Below are 18,775 nucleotides of genomic sequence, written 5' to 3'. Positions count from 1 at the left end.
CTGTGTCCCACCAGGAGCTCACAGTTTAAATTGGAGGGAGGAGGATTTAATCCCCATTTTGCAGATGAGGTAACTGAGGCCCAGAGAAGTTTAAATTATTTGCCCAAGGTCACACAGGATCTGGGTTCTAATCCTATCTCTGCCACTTGTCTGCTGCATAACCTTGGACACGTCACTTAATTTCTCTGTGTCTCAGTTACCTCATCTGTAAAATGGGAATTTAATCTTCCCCTACTCCAATTTAGACTGTGAGCCCCATGTGGGCCAGGAACTGTGACAATCAGCCAATCAGTCAATCGTATTTCTTGAGTGCTTACTCTGGGCAGAGCACTGTACGAAAGTGCTTGGGAAAGTACAGTATAACAATAAACAGACACATTCCCTGTCTACAGTGAGCTTACAGTCTAGAGGGGGATACAGACATTAATATAATATTGTACCTACATCAGTGCGTAGTACAGTGCCTGGCACATAGTAAATGCTTAACAAAAACCAAAATAATAATAAATCTCTAAGGGATAGCAGCAGTTTTCTTCTAGCACCAGGGCGTTCTATTCCACCAAAAGGACCCCTGAGCTCTGATATGTAGTTGCAGATAGCGGGAGTGGGGAGACTTGGCTGTGAATCGGGAGAGGGGTGGGGTAAATTTCACACAGCAGACAAGCAGTGGAGCTGGGATTAGTTAGAATACAGGTTCTCTGACTCCTAGGCCCGTGCTCTTTTCACACTGCTTCTCTTCATCTCAGGGGTACCTGGATTTAGGCCCAGATTAGCCATTTAGGGCCTGGGATCAGTTTGACCCCAAAAGAAGTGAACCTAGAGCCTCTTGAGGGGCCCTCCCTTTCAATCCAGGAGCCCTTTGCATGGGCATGGGACAGGAAGAACAAAGTCCTCCATTACCTTGACAGGAATTTGTTGCAGGGAATAGTCCTTACATTTTCCCCACAGTTCCTGTCATTGTAACTATCATTTTTTTCCTCTGGAGTTCTTTTTTCAGACCCTTTAAACACGTCTCATAAATTTCCTCAGGGAAGCGGGCGGGATTTGAGAAGTGGGTGTGACTCGCTTGACAAACAAACCAGGGTTATTAGCAAAATCTTTGGCTCTGATTATTCTTTTTCTGACCTTTCTGACCAATAACTGTGGGTTACATGCAATCTCTAGGTCGTGTTTAATTCGTTCATTCAATCGTATTTATTGAGCACTTAGTCTGTGCAGAGCACCGTACTAAGCACTTGGAAAGTACAATTCAGCAATAAAGAGAGACAATCCCTGCCCTCAACGGATTTACAGTCTAGAAGATAAACTGGGGTGTACTCTCCATCCTCTGTGGAACATTCATCTTTGGGCAGAGTACATCTGCCTCCATCATAGACCTACTCAACTCATCCTAGGGTTGGGAGTGGCTGTCAGTCAAGCCTATCTGAAGTGAGAGGTTGGCACAGACAAGAGCCCTCTCTTGTGTAAAGTGTAACACTGCATATTTTAGGAGTTTCACAGACCGGAGGGCACCCTTCATCTGGGATCATTTCATGAGGCTGTTTCTTACCTTTAAAAAAGCCCATGGTAAAATAATAAATGTCTTAACTACATTTTACTATGTAGTAAAATAAACCACAAAGGAGATTACATTATTGCACATAAAGTAAAGCCTAGTCGGGTCCATGGACATCTACCAGATGACCAGTAAAGGACCTAGCTGGTTCATATTAATATCCTTGTGAATCTGATGCTACTAATGAACAAATCCCTTATTCTGGTACAAAGAGGAATGTTCTTTGCTCTGTTGCATGAAGCCAGATGGGGAATCAGCGGGTCCATTTGGTAATTGTGGAGAAAAAGGTGCATTCAGGAGTGAGAAGGCAATACCTGAAAGGCTCAATAAATTATCTGGTTCAGGATTTTCTGAGGAAGACAGTAGACAGATTCCCACACCCAAATTGTTTTGTGTCACAGAAAGGTAAGAACCACTGGGCCAAATTGTGGTGGCCCCCTCCAGGATATTTTAGATCAACTCGATAAACTCGATACAAATCATCACTGGTATCATATGATACCCATCTGAGAGTGCTGATGGAGCTCAAGAGGGGAGGTTGCAGAACTTCTGGTGAGAGTGTGAAATCTTCTGTTACAAATGTCCACTGTAATGGAAGACTGGAGAATTGTCAGTGTAATTCCCTTCAGTAAAAAGAGTTCAGGGATGATCCTGGGAATTGTAGAATAATAATTCTCACTTCTCTACCTGGCAACTTGGACTCAGTAATTAAGTTTAGGATCAGTAAGCACTTAGAAAAAAACAAGCTGCTGGAGGAAAAGATGCCATGGCTTCTGTGTAGTGAAAAAAGGCTGGATTAACCTGTTGGAGTTCTTTGAAGGCATCAACAAGCATGTAGATTGAGGGGAACCACAGGAGAGGATACATTTTGATTTTCACCAAACCTTTGACAAGGTTCCACACCAAAGGAACCGAGTAATAATAGAATTGGAGGAAAAACTGACCAAAAGATAGAAAACAAAGAATAGGGGATAAACCACCACTTTTCAGGATGGAACAGTGCAATTGGTGGATCCTCCAGGGATCAGTGCTAGGACCATTTTCCGTTTAACCTCTTCATAAATGAACCAGGAGAAGGAGTGTGCAGTGAGATTTCTAAATTTGAAGCCAGCACTAAACAATTTGGGGTGGTTAATTGATTTTGCAGATGGGGATAAACAGCAGGAAGACCTCATAAGGTTTCCCGAGAGGGCAGAACCATGACAGCTATGTGAGCAAGTGCCAGAAAAACCACCTAGAGAAAAATGATCCAAATTACAATTACATGCTGATGGGCACAGAGCAATCTGTCATGACTCAGGAAATAAATCTCAGAGTCACTACGGACAGCATTTTTAAATCATTGGCCCACTGCATGGCAGCAGACAAAAGGCCAACCAAATGCTTGACCTCAGCAGGAAGGAAAATAGAAACAAAAGATGGAATTTTGCCACAATATAAAACTATGGCACAATCACACCTGGAATTCTGTGTGCAGCACTGGTTGTCACATTTTAGGAAGGACATTATAGAGCTGGAGAAGGCATAGAGAAGGACAACCAAGATGATCTGGGGAATGGAGAAGTGAATTCATGAGAGCTTAGGACTCTTCAGTCTGGAAAGACAAAGGTTGAGGGGACACATGTGAGGTTTGGAAATCATTTATGGTGAGGACAAAGTGAACACTGAATTGTTGTTTTCCAAATCCCAGAAAGTTAGGACAGGGGGACACCCATTGAAGTGTGAAGGTGGAAGTTTCAAAACAAACAGAAAGAAACACTTCTTCTCACAGGAGGTCATAAACCTATGGAATTTGCTACCACAGGAAGTTAGGTGGGCAGAGAAATATCAGTAGGTTCAAGAAGGATTTGAATAAATGTATGGGAGGGAAGTTCATCAGAGGTTACTAGATGGAAAGTTAGAGAAGTTGAATGGTTCACCATGAGGTAAACCATGAGGATGGATGTCAAGGAAGGCAACCATCACATGGTTCCTCCAAACATCCTGTTACCACTATTGGGGTCAGAATCCCAGTCTGGATGGACCATTGCACTGGCCCACTCATGGTCTTGCTTAGGTTATAGTCTTAGAACAATAGAGTGGAGAAAGGAACACACAAAAAGAGAGAGCAAGAATAAGAAGTGTATCGAACCTGGGTGAAGACCAGGTATTTCCACTAGTATTACACTTTTTATAAAAGCTACTCGGGCTGTTGCTTAAACATGAACATAAAGCACTTTTCAAATAAAATGCTCCTTCAAGGGCTAAGTAATATGGGCAGGGAAGGGTCGGGGAGGTGACTGCAATAGAAAGGTGTGAAAACAAACATGGGGAGAACACGTTTTCCAACCAGTTTATTTGGTTCCAGGTTTCTCAACTGCGCATATCCTAATATTAAATTGTTTTTATTTACTATACGGACGTTTTGCAAAGTACCACAGTTTGAATCTATAGGATCCAGTTTCCTAAGATACAAGGAGAGTAATATCAAACGCGACAGGGAGGAAACAAGCTAGTCAGCAGCCTTCAGAAGGCGTTCCCCTGCTTCAGTCTCAGATACAAGAGAAAGATAAAAGCACAAAACCCAAGTAAAGGAATGGACAGCTACTTTCTAGAGCAAGAAGGCAGCTCAAGCGAGTACATCAAGGATTACAGATCATGCACTGCTTTTAAAGAGAAAGAAGCTCACTCGTTATGGACTCTTTTGGTTGGGGATGGGGGAGGATCTTATCAACCTACATAGAAAGCGAACAAGAAAACCTTGACACTTAGAAATGAGAAGCAGAATGAGGAGAGACCTTTGGTATCATTCCTTAAGCCACTGCTGATGGCAGGGCCAGGCATCCCCCATGCCTCCCCTCCCCAGTGGTAGTTGGATCCTGAACAATCCCAGTCCTTCCTAACATTCTTTAGCTGAGTCATTTTGCCACCTCAAGGGAGAGTATTTGAAAAACAATGGTAATGTTGGAAGTAGGCCTGATATGAAGATGATTTTGGTGGACTTGGTCTAGAATTGGTCCTTGTCGACTTGACATCTATCAGGTCTTCAATCTCTACCCTTCTCATCTGGTTTCGACTTTGGGGGGAGGAGGAAGCTTGGCATGGGGATGAGCAGCAAGGTCCAAAGGTAATGCCTACAATGGGATGTGGGATTTTTTTTTCCTTCACTTCAAACAGCAAGCAAACACATCTCCCACATTCCTGTTTAGAAGTGTATTCAAAAGACAGCACTTGTAACAAAGTTATTAGAAAAGACAAAAGTCAAGTTCTTTATGATGAGGGCATTAAAGAAGGGGCCAGGAGAAAGAGAGAGAGAGGGAGAGAGAAGAGGCCACCACTGGCGGGCTCACGTTTCCCACGAGGTCCTCTGCAGGAGCCAAGTCAGTCTTTGTTCAGAGTGCACCAAGCAGCTGCAAAAGAACCAGAAGAATTCAGAGTTTGTCCCCATGAGCTGTGGTTACCCCCTCCAAGTTACTACCTGTCTTGTGGAAGGAAATAGGTCCACAGCCAGGGCCATTCTACGTGCAGTTCAATCAATCAATCAATGCTATTTATTGAGCACTTACTGTGTGCAGAGCACTGTACTAAGCAGTTAGAAAATCAACCTGGCCCCATGCTGGACAAATACAACTGGAATCTGGGGAGGCAGTGCCTTTCTACTAGACTGTCACAGGCAGGAGAGAGAACTCCAAGAATCTTCCCGATGGGGAAGAAAGCTAGTGGAAATTTGCAAAAGTGGGCAGCCTATGCAGCCTAACTGGCCTCTGGAGCTGGGCCTGGGGTGGTGGAGGGAGCTGTGCATTAGAAAATGAATAAGGTGAGGGGTCCCTGGCATTCCAGTTAGTGGCTGGGCTTGGATGGACTTCTTCTGGGTTGGGACAATGGCCCTGGAGGAATGAGGGCTGGGTAGGTTGGGAAATGATGGTGTAAGGGCAACTCCATCACTCCATCACTCCAGATTTCAGGAGGGGCCAGGCTTTTTAATGACTTGCTTGAGGAGGGGAAAGAGGAAGTGTGGAAGCCCATGGAATTGGGCCCTAACAAAATTATTTTTGAAAGCTCTGGCAGCCAATGCAAAATGACAGGAAGGGCAGGAGTTCTGGCAGAAGCTACCAAGTACCCAGTAAAGTAGAACCACTTGAAGTTTGGGATTGAGGTACGGTTGATTTTAAACCACTGGCATTCCTCAAGATCTCAAAGGGTCCTTTTGCTGTTCTTGTTCTTACCTGGCACAGAGACACTAGAGACAGCTTCGGGCTGGGTCAGTGTGTCCACCTTCACGTGCTGGAATCCTTTACAGACTGCACTCTGCAGGTGCCTGAAAGCCAAAGTTGAGAGTTTTGGGTCCTCTAGTTCTTAACAGGTAGAGTGAGAGGTGTGGGGTCCCCACCACTCAGGTGGTGACCATGCCTCTCCTGGGTTGGGATGTGGCTCTGGATGAGTAGGGGCTGGGTGGAATCCTAACTAGAATCATTAGCAAGAAGTCTTGGGGAATAGATATAGATGATCTGGGAATGAAGACTCTGATCTTGACCTGAACTTGTATGTGGCTGGGGCCAATTTACATGTCCCCATTTTACAGATGGAAAAATGGAGGCACAACATGAAAGTAGTATGACAGTGTACAAGACTTTCAGGCCAGGACAGCATATGTACAATTTGTCCTGCTGGCAGGAGTGAAAATCACCCTGTTGCAGTTAGCTGTTGCCAGGTTAGTCTATTTTTTTCCCCCTTCTCCCACTTACCTGCCCATTTATCCTGCATCTATCTTTTAAATTGCTTTTAATAAAAACAAACGATCCCTATAACTTTGGAGAGACCCCCATCTACACTTATCATACAGTCCAGGACATCAGTCCCTCTACCCCAGCTGAACTGAATGCCCCTTTTTGAAACACTTGTCCCTCTCTCCCCATTTTTGTCACTGCCATACCAATCCTGCTCCTCCCTCACTGCCTTAATCTAAAGCTACCATCCTGGTGAGCATATCTTCAATACTGGTAAATGGATCGCAACATGCTACCTAATGTTGAGAATGGCACACAAGTGACAATGATGGAATCTGTTCAAGGAGCCAGATGTGGTGGTATTATTGGTCCAAATCTTGCCAAATATAGACCTTCAGTTTGGTTTGAACCTTGATGCCACATTGTTAGTAACATCATTGGACAACATGCTGCTAGATAGCAGAATTTCATGACAGCTTTAGGTCCATGCTGCCAATGAAAGGGTGTGTGTGTGTGAATGCACACACAGGCAGGTGCATATGAGCATGCCTGGTTTCCCTGGGTCAATCTGGAACAATAACTTGCTTTTCTTTAGTTTTTATTGTAAGTCTGTAGTTCCAACCTGACTCTGCAAAGCAATTCACAATCATCTGCATAACTTCTTAAGGTTCTCACTCTGGGATGCAGTACTTTGGGTAGAGAAATTCCTGGGTAACCATCTTAATTGCTTTGCTCAAGTTAGTTGTTCAGTTAGTTGGTCACAAGCCCATTGAGTTGGAAGATTTTCTGGAGGATCAGAAATGGTATTCTAAAGCCAATATCCAGTTCCCTTGGTGAATCTTGAGGAGGGGAGATGGCTGAATAGAATAAACAGAACCCGACCTAGTACACAGTCCTGTTTCATACCTTTGTTGATAACGAATAGGTCATACCAATCAGGGGCTCTCAGCTTTGTCCAACTAATTGTATCATGGAGAACTCTCAGGAATTTGATAATAGTAATAATAATAATAATTATGGTATTTGTTAAGCACTTATTATGTGCCCGACTAAGCTCTGGGGTGGATACAAGCAACTGATGAACTTCTCAGGACAACCAGATTTACTTAGTAGATGCCAGGGCCCAGGTCTACAGATTTTGTAAGGTCTATGAAGTAACAGAACTAGATAATGCTCCTTGTATTTACCTGTATTTGATATGTTGTGAAGATCATAATCCCTGTGCCATGCTATGGTTCAAAGCCATATTATCAGTCTTGGAACATATAGCTAATGATAGTCTTCAGTAAGATGAAAGAAACACGGGGCAAATTAGGTAAATTCTTCAATCAATGATATTGAGTGGGCCTCAAAATTCGTTCCTTGCTAATGACTTCCATTGTAAATACTTCATCACCTGTATCTGCTTATTAAGACATTAAAGAACGAAGTGCTAATGGAGGAAAAAATTTATCCAACTCATTCGAAGACTAGTGGTAATAAATGTGTGGCTCAAGTGAGCATTTGATTTGTTCCACTTCCTCTTGATCTTCACACTTTCTCTTACTTGACAACCCTGAAAATCAGACTCATAAGGCTCATTCTTGGTCAGTTCCTCCCACTTACCCTTATCCACTTCATTAGTGTTATGTGTTACAGTCTACAACCTCATCAATATTTCATGATTTATGTCTCTGTTCACAAAAACACTGGGACTTCTGGTCTACAGTGAAAGTAATTAGAGATGAAAAAGACCTAGTGGCTCATCCCATGCTTCTCCCTTGTCACTGAGATATTAGTAGGTGTTTTTAGCTGTTGGTTACCAAGTTGTTTAATTGACTCAATGGATCACCTCCAGGAAGAGTAAAGGTGGTGCCTGGTCAGGATTGAACCTGTGCTCACTTTGCCATTTTAACACACTAACTTGCAAATTATTCTCACCCAAGTAATTGCTGGAGAAGAGAAGGGTCTTTTGGTCTTGAAACTTGCTGTTGATCCAGATTCATTCTTCTGCTCAGCAAACCAAAAAAAATCAAATACCAGATGGCCTTCACTCTGCCTTCTTGGCATCGTGGAAAAAATGACCTTTCTAAATTTTTGGATGTCAAACTGAGTTAACACATGGAAATTTGGTCCATCCATCAATTGTCTACTGTGTGGAGAGCACTGTACCAGGGACTTGGGAGAGCACAACAGCAGTAAAAGGCACAATCCCTGCCCTTACAGGATTTACAATCTAATGTGGGAGACAGGCACAAACTTCTTTACAATTAAGAGAAAAAAGATAATGCAAAGATGGATAAGTGAATAGATAAGTGCTTTTATAGGAGAGGGGGGATGTTGTGGACACATGCCCTGCCCTCGATGAGATTACAGTCTAGAGTGAGACAGGTGGATTTCAGGAGGACTTTGAAGGTAGGGAGAGTAGTGGCCTGGCATATTTGAAGTGGGAGGGAGTGCCAGGTAGAGGACAAGATATGGACAAGGGGCTGGAAGCAGGAGAGGTGAGAGCAAGGGACAGTGAGAAAGTTTGCTTGGGAGAAGCATAGAGCAGAGAGTGGGGGTAGGGAGTGAAGAGGGGAAATAAGTAAGAAACTTCTGGAGAGGCTTAAAGCCAATGGACAGGAATTTTGGCTTGATGCCCAGGGAAATGGGTAGCTGTAGGATATTTTTGAGGAAAGGAATGACATTTTAGGGCAATGATCTAGCCTGGGCAGTATAATAAGACAGAAGAGGGGAGATGTTGGAGGCTATTACAGTAATCTAAATTGGTAGTTGATTGAGAACTGGTGACTGCTTGGTTGGATTAGAGAAATATTATGAGAAAGCCAGAAGGATTTAGCAACAGGCAGTGAGGTCTAAAAGATAGTGAGGCATCTAAGATGACATCAAATTTGCAGGCTTCTGGGTCAGCGAGGATGGTGTTGTCAGAGATAAGGAAGTTAGGAAGAGGAGTGGGTTTTAGGAGGTAAGTTGAGGAGTTCAGTTTAAGAAATGCTCAGTTTTCAGTGCCAGCAGGCCATCTTTGTGGAGATAACCTGGAGGCAAGAGGAAATGCAATGTATAGTAAGAGAGAGGTTGTGAGTGGTAAGGTAGATTAGGGAATCATCAACATAGAGGTGGCAGCTACAGCCATGTGAGTGGATGAGCTTGCCAAGAGTGAGTGTAAAGTTTGGATGCCTATTCCACAGAGGTGATGGTGGTGATTACCCCCACAGCTTTGTGCCTTAGGCTTCCAGACTTGCTCTTCCCAGGTCTCTGACAAGACCTGAATTTCCAACCAGGGCTAAAGAGACCTAAAATGGTGTTTTTCTGCCTTATTAACTCAATGAAGCTTGTCCCCTCTGAATCATCTCCCCTAAAATTCCCACCCTCAAAATGAAAGTTAGGCTCTTATGGTGTGAAGTCAAAAAAAGCTATGGACTCACAACAGAGCCCTGTGGGATGCTCACAGAGAGTGAGAGGTGGAAAAAGAGTCCACAAATTAATCTGAGAAAGACCAATCAGAAAGGTAGGAGCAGCACTGTAACATTTAATCCCCATCATTTCTATTTCAAGAGGCATGGCTTCAGGAATGGAATCTGCCAAAGAGCTAAAGGGGACGTCAGAGAGAGAGAGAGAAAGTGGTACAAATTTATGAAAGGTCAACGTAGTTTAAGCTTGGGAGAACAAGTTGGTGTGACTTCAGAATTCAAGTTCCCTGTGGTTGACTCTGATTAAACTTTACTGATGCAAAAGAAGCAGTCTGGACTCTGTAATCTATCCCGAGAATAGCATTTTCCTCTTTTCAGCTAACCTGCCTTGAATAAATCAGTTGACCGCACCCTTTCCTCCATATAAACTGAGAAGCAGCATGGTCTAGTGGAAAGAGCATGTGTCCAGGAATCAGAGGATGTGGGTTCTGCTTGTTGGATGACCCTGGGCAAGTCACTTAACTTCTCTATGCCTTAGTTTTCTCAACTGTAAAATGGGGATTAAATACCTATTCTCCTTTCTCCTTAGACTGTGAGGCCTATGTGGGACAGGGACTGTGTCCAACCTGTTTAACTTGTATCCACCCCAGCACTTAGAACAGTGCTTGACACATAGTAAGTGCTTACCAAATACCATAATATATATAAAGACATGGGCCAGTGTAATTAGTGATAGGTGAATAACTAAAACTGATTGGATTATTCAGGAATGGAGTCATCACTTTGGAGATAAACAAGAGGGAAAGGGAAAAGGGCATGGCTATCTCTCTAGGGTCCTATCACCAATGGGTAGGAAAAAGAGGGGCAGGGAACATTTTAAATTATTTTCAGGTGGCACTGAGTCTCTCATCAGTCAGTTCACTCCTCAGAACAAATGGATCGGATCTTTTTCAGGACTACCTGGAAGAACAGACCAGCTCATGCTGTGGATAGGTTGGTGATATTTCTACTAAAGACTAATTTCAATTTGAACTTTTACAACTGCCTCCAGCTAAATTAGTAGCTCAAATGGAAATTTCAATAAATGCTACACATTACTGCCTAATTTAGATGTTCTGAGGATCTGGTTTTGGGTAATCCATACCAAGGCCTTCTCCTCTCACCCTCAGTCATTTGAGAGTTGAAAAAAGGATTTGAAAATCTAAGACATCCCGTCCAATAAACCACAACTTCAAACAACATGTTGTTTTGAGCTCATAATAGGCTCTTCAGAAGTATCAGCAGGAGACAGATTGGTCTGGCCTTCAGCAATAAGGGATGGAGTGATCTCCTTGGACAAAAGTTTGGCCTAACTGCAGTGCAAGGAAATAAAGTCAAAAATGGCATCTGGTGCAGCAAATAGCAGCAGTGGCCATAAACCAAAAAAAGATTACAGGAGGTACACAGCCTGGAAGGAATTATTGGTCCCACATTAGTCTTTTCAGCCACAATTACACACTCAGGTAGGATGGTTCATTTTCAGTTATGCAATCTCGAAATACAAAGGACAATACTGTATCTCAAGTCTCATTCCTACCTCTTCCAATCCTCTTCTGTTTCCCAGAACTCATACACAATGAATGTGAGTCCATCAGGCAGCCTCACGGCTGTTATACTGAAAGAAAGCAAAAGTTAGAAACACTGTGACCTCAAAAGACATCTCGAAGCTCCATTATATCCCACTTAGCAAGCAACCCATCACATCTTTCTCAGCAAACAACTTTCTGCATCTTTCTCAGCACTGGAGGGTAACAACCACCTATAGAGGTAATAAGAAGCAGGGAGATATTACGGTGACTTGACACAGCTTAAGACAGGAAATGTCTCTATTTGTTGCTGAATTGTACTTTTCAAGTGCTAGTACAGTGCTCTGCACACAGTAAGTGCTCAATAAATACGATTGAATGAATGAATGAATGAATGAATGAATGAAACCTGGGAAGTGTTGCCAGCAGAGATTGGGGGTTCAGGTAGAAAAAGGGCATTGGTGTAGCTGAGGAGCACTTTGGTCTAGTGGAAAGAACACAAGCTTGGGAGTCAGAGAACCTGGGTTCTAATCCCAGCTTCACCATGTACCTGCTGTGTGACCTTGGGTAAGTCACTTAACTTTTCTGGACCTCAGTTACCTCATCTGTAAAATGGAGATTCAATATCTGTTCTCTCTCCTACTTATATTATGAGTCCTGGTGTGGTACAGGGATTGTCTGACCTGATCATTCTGTATCTTCCCTAGCACTTAGAACAGTGTGTGACAAATACCACAATTATGACTATTATTTGCCTTTGCAGGTGGCTGAGCTAGGGCCCTTGAACCTCTGACCTCATAGCTCCTTCCAGGTATTGCCCCATTTCCCTCCTACCATTCCTCTACAAAATCCTTGAGTGAGATGTCTGCACCTGCTGTCTCAAATTCCTCTCCCCCAATTCTCTCCTGGACACCCTACAATTTGGCTTCCGCCCCCCACTTTACTCCTCTGAAACCACCCATCAAAGGTCACCAATGATGTCCTTCTTGCCAAATCCAACGGCTTCTACTCCAACCTAATCCTCCTCGACCTCTCAGCTGCCTTTGACACTGTGGACCACCCCTTCACCTGTAAACATTATCCAACCTTGGCTTCACTGACTTTGTCCTCTCCTGGTTCTCCTCTTATCTTTCTGGCCATTCATTCTCAGTGTCCTTCATGGGTTCCTCCTCTCCTCCCACCCCCTAACTGTGTATGTTCCTCAAGGTTCAGTTCTTCATCCCCTTCTATTCTCCATCTACACTCATTCCCTTGGAGAACTCATTCACTCCCATGGCTTCAACTACCATCTCTATGCAGATGATACCCAAATCTACATCTCCTCCCCGATTTCCCTCCGTCTCTCCAGGCTTGCATCTCCTCCTGCCTTCAAGACATCTCTATTTAGATGTCCTCCCATCACCTCAAACTTAAAATGTCCAAAACAGACCTTCTTATCCTCCCACCCCAGCCCTGTCATCTCCCGGACTTTCTCAACACTGTAGATGGCATCACCATCCTTCCTGTCTCACAAGCCTGTAACTTTGGCATTATCCTTGACTTCTCTCTTTCATTCAACCCAAATATTCAATCCGTCACCAAATCCTGTCAGTCTCATCTTCACAACATTGCTAAAATCCACCCTTGCCTCTCCATCCAAACTACTACCATGTTATTACAACCACTCATTCTATTCTGCCTAGATTACTGCATCAGTCTCCTTGCTGATCTTCCAACTTGCTGCCTTTCCCCACTTCAGTCCATACTTCACTCTGCTGCCCAGATCATCTTTCTACAGAAATGTTCAAGACATGTCACCCCCTGCCTCAAAAATCTCCAGTGGTTACCTATCCACCTCCATATTAAACAAAAACTTCTCGCCATTGGCTTTAAAACACTTCATCACCTTGCCCCCTCCTACCCCACCTCGCTTCTCTCCTTCTACAACGCAGTCCTCATACTTTGCTCCTATGGTGCTAATCTTCTAACTATGCCTCAATCTCACCTGTCTCACTGCCAGCTCCTGGCCCACGTCCTACTTCTGGCCTGGAACGCTCTCCCTCCTCAAATCTGCCAGTCAATTACTCTCCCCGCCTTCAAAGCCTTACTGAAGGCTCATCTCATCTAAGAGGCCTTCCCAGACTAAGCCCCACTTTTCCTCATCTTCCACTCCCTTTTGTGTCGCCTGACTTGCTCCCTTTGCTCTTCCCCACTCTCTCCACCCCACAGCACTTAGGTATATACCTGTAATTTTGTTTATTTATATTGTCTGTTTATTTGTATTGATGTCTATCTCTGCCCCCTCTAGACTGTGAGCTCATTGTGGGCAGGGATTGTCACTCTTTATTGCTCTATTGTACTTTCCCAAGCACTTAGTTCAGTGCTCTGCACACGGAAGCACATAATAAATACGATTGAATGATAAATGAATGAACTTTAGGAAGTACTGGTTATCCTAGTCTCTATCCTTAGTGGATTCCATTTACTGGGCCATTACCCTCCCATGCTAAAGACTTAGAGTGCAAGCAAAACACAGCACGTAGAACAAGTGAAAGGAAACAAGTGCAAATTTTAGCTCTTTCCTAACTCACAATATTCCTCCTGCAGACAGATATAACAGGCAAACTCCAGAGTGATATGGAGCAATGTGTCTTCTCAGATGGCACACTGAGTTGTTAGACATCAGCAAAGAGAAGAGCACTGTTTGCAGATCTGCAGGAAGTTGTGGTGCTTCTTTTAGAGGCTCAGCCGTCTTTTGTCAGAGGACCTAGTCAGGCAGCTCTGGGCAGCCGTGACACAGAATGAAGGTAGCTGGGGCCTCCTAGGTAGTCTAAATCTCTGGATGGGAGTGTCTGACTTTACCAGAAACTCTGGGACATCCTTGGCCCAGAAAAGGAAGCAGCATGGCTTAGTGGATAGATCACAGGCCTGGGAGTCAGAAGAACCTGGGTTCTAATCCCTCCTCTGCCACTTGTCTGCTATGTGACCTTGGACAAGTCACTTCACTTCTCTGGGCCTCAGTTACCTCATCTGTAAAATGGGGATTAAAAGTGTGAGCCCCTTGTGGGAGCGGGACTGTGACCATCCTGATTAGCTTGTATCTACCCCAGCGCTTAGATCAGTGCTTGACACACAGTAAGTGCTTAACAAGTACCATTATTATTATTAGAAAGCCAAGTTTAGCCTAAACAGCAGTGGTGGCTGTTCCTCCTGCCACTACAGGGATGATTTCTTCCCCAACCCCAACCTAAAACAGGGTCCTTAATAGATCCCAACTTGGACCTGTTGAAATGCCATGATTGTACTACTAAAATAAGGATACTTGTCCTCTTGATGTGCTAGGTGCTGGGTAAGGTGCATTAAAGGTAGAACACCCAGATTCTGTCCTCAAGGAGGTTGCCAGCAAAGACAAAAACTTGAACAAAATATAACACTGTAGATTCAAAGAAACTCAAATTAACAATGAAAATCTTGTACAAGCCAACACCAAGAAGGAGCAAATCATCCAAACAGGGAATAAGACCTTAATACCACCAGAGCCCTAAACTCCCTACTGGTCACAGGGCTGCCTGGATGGTTGAACTTGCTTTCCAGCATTCAACACTGAGGCTTTAGCTTGTTCCCTGGGGTTCACTGTGAGAGTGGGCATGGAATCAGGGGAGGGGTCTCCAGGGAGGGGACCTTTGATGTTGGGCTGGAGGTAGGATGGTCCAAGACACCCAAAGGTGTCTCCTTTTCACTCTGGCCAAGGGGCTTCTTGCTATAGTTTGGGGAAGGATGGGTGGGACACAATATTTGAATCAAACTTGGCAGCTTAGCACGTTAGGCTCAACATCCCAAGTCACCTCCCAAAGGCAAATGGGAGTGGTGGGTACAAATGGATAACACCAATCCTCTTAGGTAGGAAACTGTGACATGAAGCTGACACCACTGGGGCCTTGGGACATTTCAGACAATGCTCCAACTTGGAGTCTTGCTATACCTGAGTCAAAAAGTATTTGTCTGCAGCTTCACATTTGAAGCAGGGGTCAAAAGGAAGTGGAATAACCTCTATTTTTGTTTGGTTTTCATGGAAATCCATGTTTATGAGCACTTATGTGTTTTTGCCATAGGAGGACACTTGTTTCACCTGAGAGGGAGAAGAGTTGGGTGTAACTAAGGTTGTGTGTGACCGGATTGGGGAATGGTGGTGTGATGGGGCACTGGGTAACATTCTAAATGCAGAAGAGGCTGTTGTACATTTGATGGGCATAATGGGTACCCCATTTGGGTGTTTCCTTGCTTTAACAGACCTTTAGGGCTTAATTCTTGTGAAATGTGATTAGGGGAGTCTCAAGGGGAAGGAGATGATGCACACTAGGTTTATTCAGAAAATATTTCATCCCTTTCCTAAGGCCTGAGACCCTTGTCCCCTCTTTGACGTTTCCCTCTTCTTTCCCTCTTGAATCTCACCAGTGGGACTGAATATCAAAAGGGGTATTTGACTCATCGTACCAGCGGAAGTCCTGCCCTATCAATCGGGGAAAAGTCCACCTCACAACTTCCCTCTTCTTCCTCCATCTCTGAAGAAACCCAAATAGTACTTACTGGAAGCAGTCCCTCTCTCCCGCCACACTCTTCAGATACTGTTTCAGGGAGCTGCAGAATTCTCCCAGGTGTTTCTGGGAAACGGCCATCTCCTGCCGAACTAGGAGGAGGTACTGAAATAGCAGGGAGAGAAGCATTGCATTGGTCAGACCCCTCTTGTTGCTGGTTTTCCACTCCCATCCCCAAAGGACTCAGTAAGTAGTGCTCTATCCTCTGTTTGATAAGGTAGAAATGGCCTCTCCTGGTTTTCTGGGAGTGCCAGGACCTTTGACCTCTCTTTGCAGCTGGAAGAAAATGCTCTACTTGGGCTGGGCCATTTCCACTGTGCTAAGATTCCCAGATTGGGTAAGAGTACTGGAGGATGGTGAGTCTAGGTTCCTGTTCACCACAGGCACATTCTGACCAAGGGGAGGGCAGCAGGAATAGCAGAACACCAACTTTCCACCAAAAATCAGTGCCTGCTGCTAAAGGTCCCCCTCAGATACTTTCACTTGATTTTTTTTTTAAATGTGCAAAAGAGTTAGTGACCTTGACTTTAACACAAGCATCTCTCAAAGAACCCCCACGTCCGAGGCCCCTGAGTAACTGAGGAGAAAGTAGGGCAGGCCGGAAACACTCTGGTTCAATTACTTTTTCAAATACCCAGGACTGTCACCTAGCTGTACTAGTTCTGATGAATACACAGTTGTTCTCTGTACTTCAAGGACTTGGCTGAAAAATCAGCTGTCACTTGCAGGGCTCTCTGCCAGCCAACTGCCATTCCAAAGGAGTGGATGGGAGCTAGGGGAAGTTGGGCAAGGCTCAAGGTCTGCGATCAGAAGTCACAACTTGACCAGCTGCTATCCAAAGTGTAAAAGAGAAACCCAACACTACTAAAATGACTTACTGTTCCTGCCCTTCCTTTTGGCTGTGTCTAGGCAGACCCTCTATTTTCACGGGCAAGATCGGAAAAACCTCAAACTTTTATGCCCAGCTCAAAAATGATAGAATATGGGTGAATGATTGAAAAGAGAAAGCCAGACAGTTAGATAAGTGATGGACAGGCAGATATTACGGCTGGGGAATTACCAAGACCAGTGAAGTATAGACTGAAGAGCTGACAGAGGCCTTCTGATTCTTTGAAGTGCCACTTTGGCCACCCAACCCAGACTAGCTCCATAATCAGCTCCGAGCATTTTTTGATTGCACTTCTAATTAAGCCTTGCTCTCCAGAGGAAATGGAAGCTGCGACTCTTAGAACAAAGCTGTAGCACATGAGAAATCTTCAATGATCTAATTTGAAAATTGAAGCTCATGCTTTTTCTCCACTTCAGAGAAAGTCTTTCCTGAGAATTTTCACCAAATGTTAGGGTTCCTTCTGGTATAGCCAAAAGAAGTGGCTGGCTCTCTTCAACTTTATATATAGGTGGAAAAATCACTGTAAAGATATACCAAACCTCCCCAGGGAAGTTTTATTCAAAGAAGCATGCAGACATACCTACTTTTGAAAATGACATCGCTTAGCTAAATGGTGCTGATTTGCCTAAAAGATTTGCGGGCTCCTTTCTCCTCCCAAACTTTTTGTAGTTCAAAAAATGTGTTTTGCTAAAGTGACCCTCAGCCTATGCTGTTAGTGTGGTTTGGATTAGGTGTTGTAGAATAAGCTGTATCCCAGGCTGAGCCAAGCAAAGCCTTTTCAGAGGAGAAAACATCCATTTTTAGTTTCTGAACCTCAGACTTCTGAGGGAAGATATATGCCAATAATAGGTGAAAAATGAAGTCTTTTCAGTCAACATAGAGACTTTATTAAGGATAGTTTCCTGCAGGTGTTTTTATTTTTATTTCAGGGTGGAAAAAAATCATAGCCACCTGATAACTTGAAAGAGGTTAACAACCCTCTAAGGAAATCTCCGTGGATGAGCATGGGCAAGGTAGTACCTATTGATTTCTTGGATCATGAAATCAGGTATGATTTTAGAAGTCTCTTGCCTCCTCTCAATCTCCTCGTCCTCCCCCAACCCCAATTAACTCCTGAAGAGGTTTACAGTCGAGTCCAGAATTATAACCAGTTACATTCTCAAGAACAGATTGATTTTGTGGCTTACATTCACTTCTGAGGCTGGGATAAATAATCCTTTGGAATTGACAGGAGGAGTTTGTGGGCAGAAAGGAAGAATATTTATACATATATATATATATATATATCCCTTCCTTTGGCCTCTCTGATATATATAGCTTTGAAAAACATATCAGAGTATAAATATATGTAATGCTGAAAGCTGCATAATGCATCAGGACCCAGAGATAAGATATTTGCATAAAAGGAGAGGGTGGAATTTGTGCTGGGATCTCAAGGCAGGGGCGGTGGGGTGTGGGTTGAGTGTGTGTGTGTGTGTGTGTGTACACAAACCTAACGGTTAGGTCCTATCCATACGCGTGAGTATGATTGTAAAAGGCGATGCACAATCAACATACCCTTCCATATTTTTTACAAGAGAGATCCTAGTTGTGCTTTAGGATTAGCACCTCAGTTTGGGATAGACTGCAAGCTCCTTGTAGGTAACTATCATGTCTATCATCTCTGTTGTACTCTCCCAAGCACTTAGTACAGTAAACAATAAATATCATTGATTGATGGATGGGGGAGGTTGGATACAGGGAGACTGACCTGCTGCCAGATTTCAGTATGTGACTAGAAGGCAGAGGGAAAGGATAGCCTCTTACTGTCCTTACATCTGGGCTTAAAAGTCTAAGACATCAACTCACAATATTCCTGAAGAGAAGAAGATTGAAAGGTTGCATATCTGCAATTTTCCTGCCTTTACCCATAGACACCCACAGAAATATTGCAGGTCAGGTAATTAGCATTGCTTGTGTGTAAAGTGTGTGTGTGTGTGTGTGTACGTGTGGACAGCAATTTGGCCATTAAACCAAATCCTTTTCAACAGAACAAAACCACAAAGAAACAAAAGGGAGAGTTCATTTGTAGGATAGAAACTTTAAAATATGGGG

The 18,775-nt window shown here is 43.8% G+C and overlaps 1 protein-coding gene across 1 annotated transcript in view; it reads right to left on the bottom strand.

Moving 5' to 3' along the window:
- Nucleotides 1-3,870: 3,870 nt before the first annotated feature.
- The window catches only part of NECAB2 (N-terminal EF-hand calcium binding protein 2), a 142,458-nt gene continuing 127,553 nt past the window's right edge, over nt 3,871-18,775 (bottom strand). Inside the window, exons 10-13 of the mRNA XM_029049794.2 lie at nt 15,785-15,897; nt 11,230-11,307; nt 5,761-5,852; nt 3,871-4,944 (exon numbers count right to left, since the gene is read on the bottom strand). Coding sequence (XP_028905627.1) covers nt 4,916-4,944; nt 5,761-5,852; nt 11,230-11,307; nt 15,785-15,897 — 312 coding nt within the window. The 3' untranslated portion in view covers nt 3,871-4,915. The remainder of the gene's footprint in view (nt 4,945-5,760; nt 5,853-11,229; nt 11,308-15,784; nt 15,898-18,775) is intronic.

This window comes from Ornithorhynchus anatinus, chromosome X1, assembly GCF_004115215.2.
Source record: "Ornithorhynchus anatinus isolate Pmale09 chromosome X1, mOrnAna1.pri.v4, whole genome shotgun sequence".
NCBI classification, from domain to species: domain Eukaryota; kingdom Metazoa; phylum Chordata; class Mammalia; order Monotremata; family Ornithorhynchidae; genus Ornithorhynchus; species Ornithorhynchus anatinus.
The sequence above is the reverse complement of the archived record's forward strand: the minus strand, read 5'-3'. Positions and strand labels throughout refer to the sequence as shown.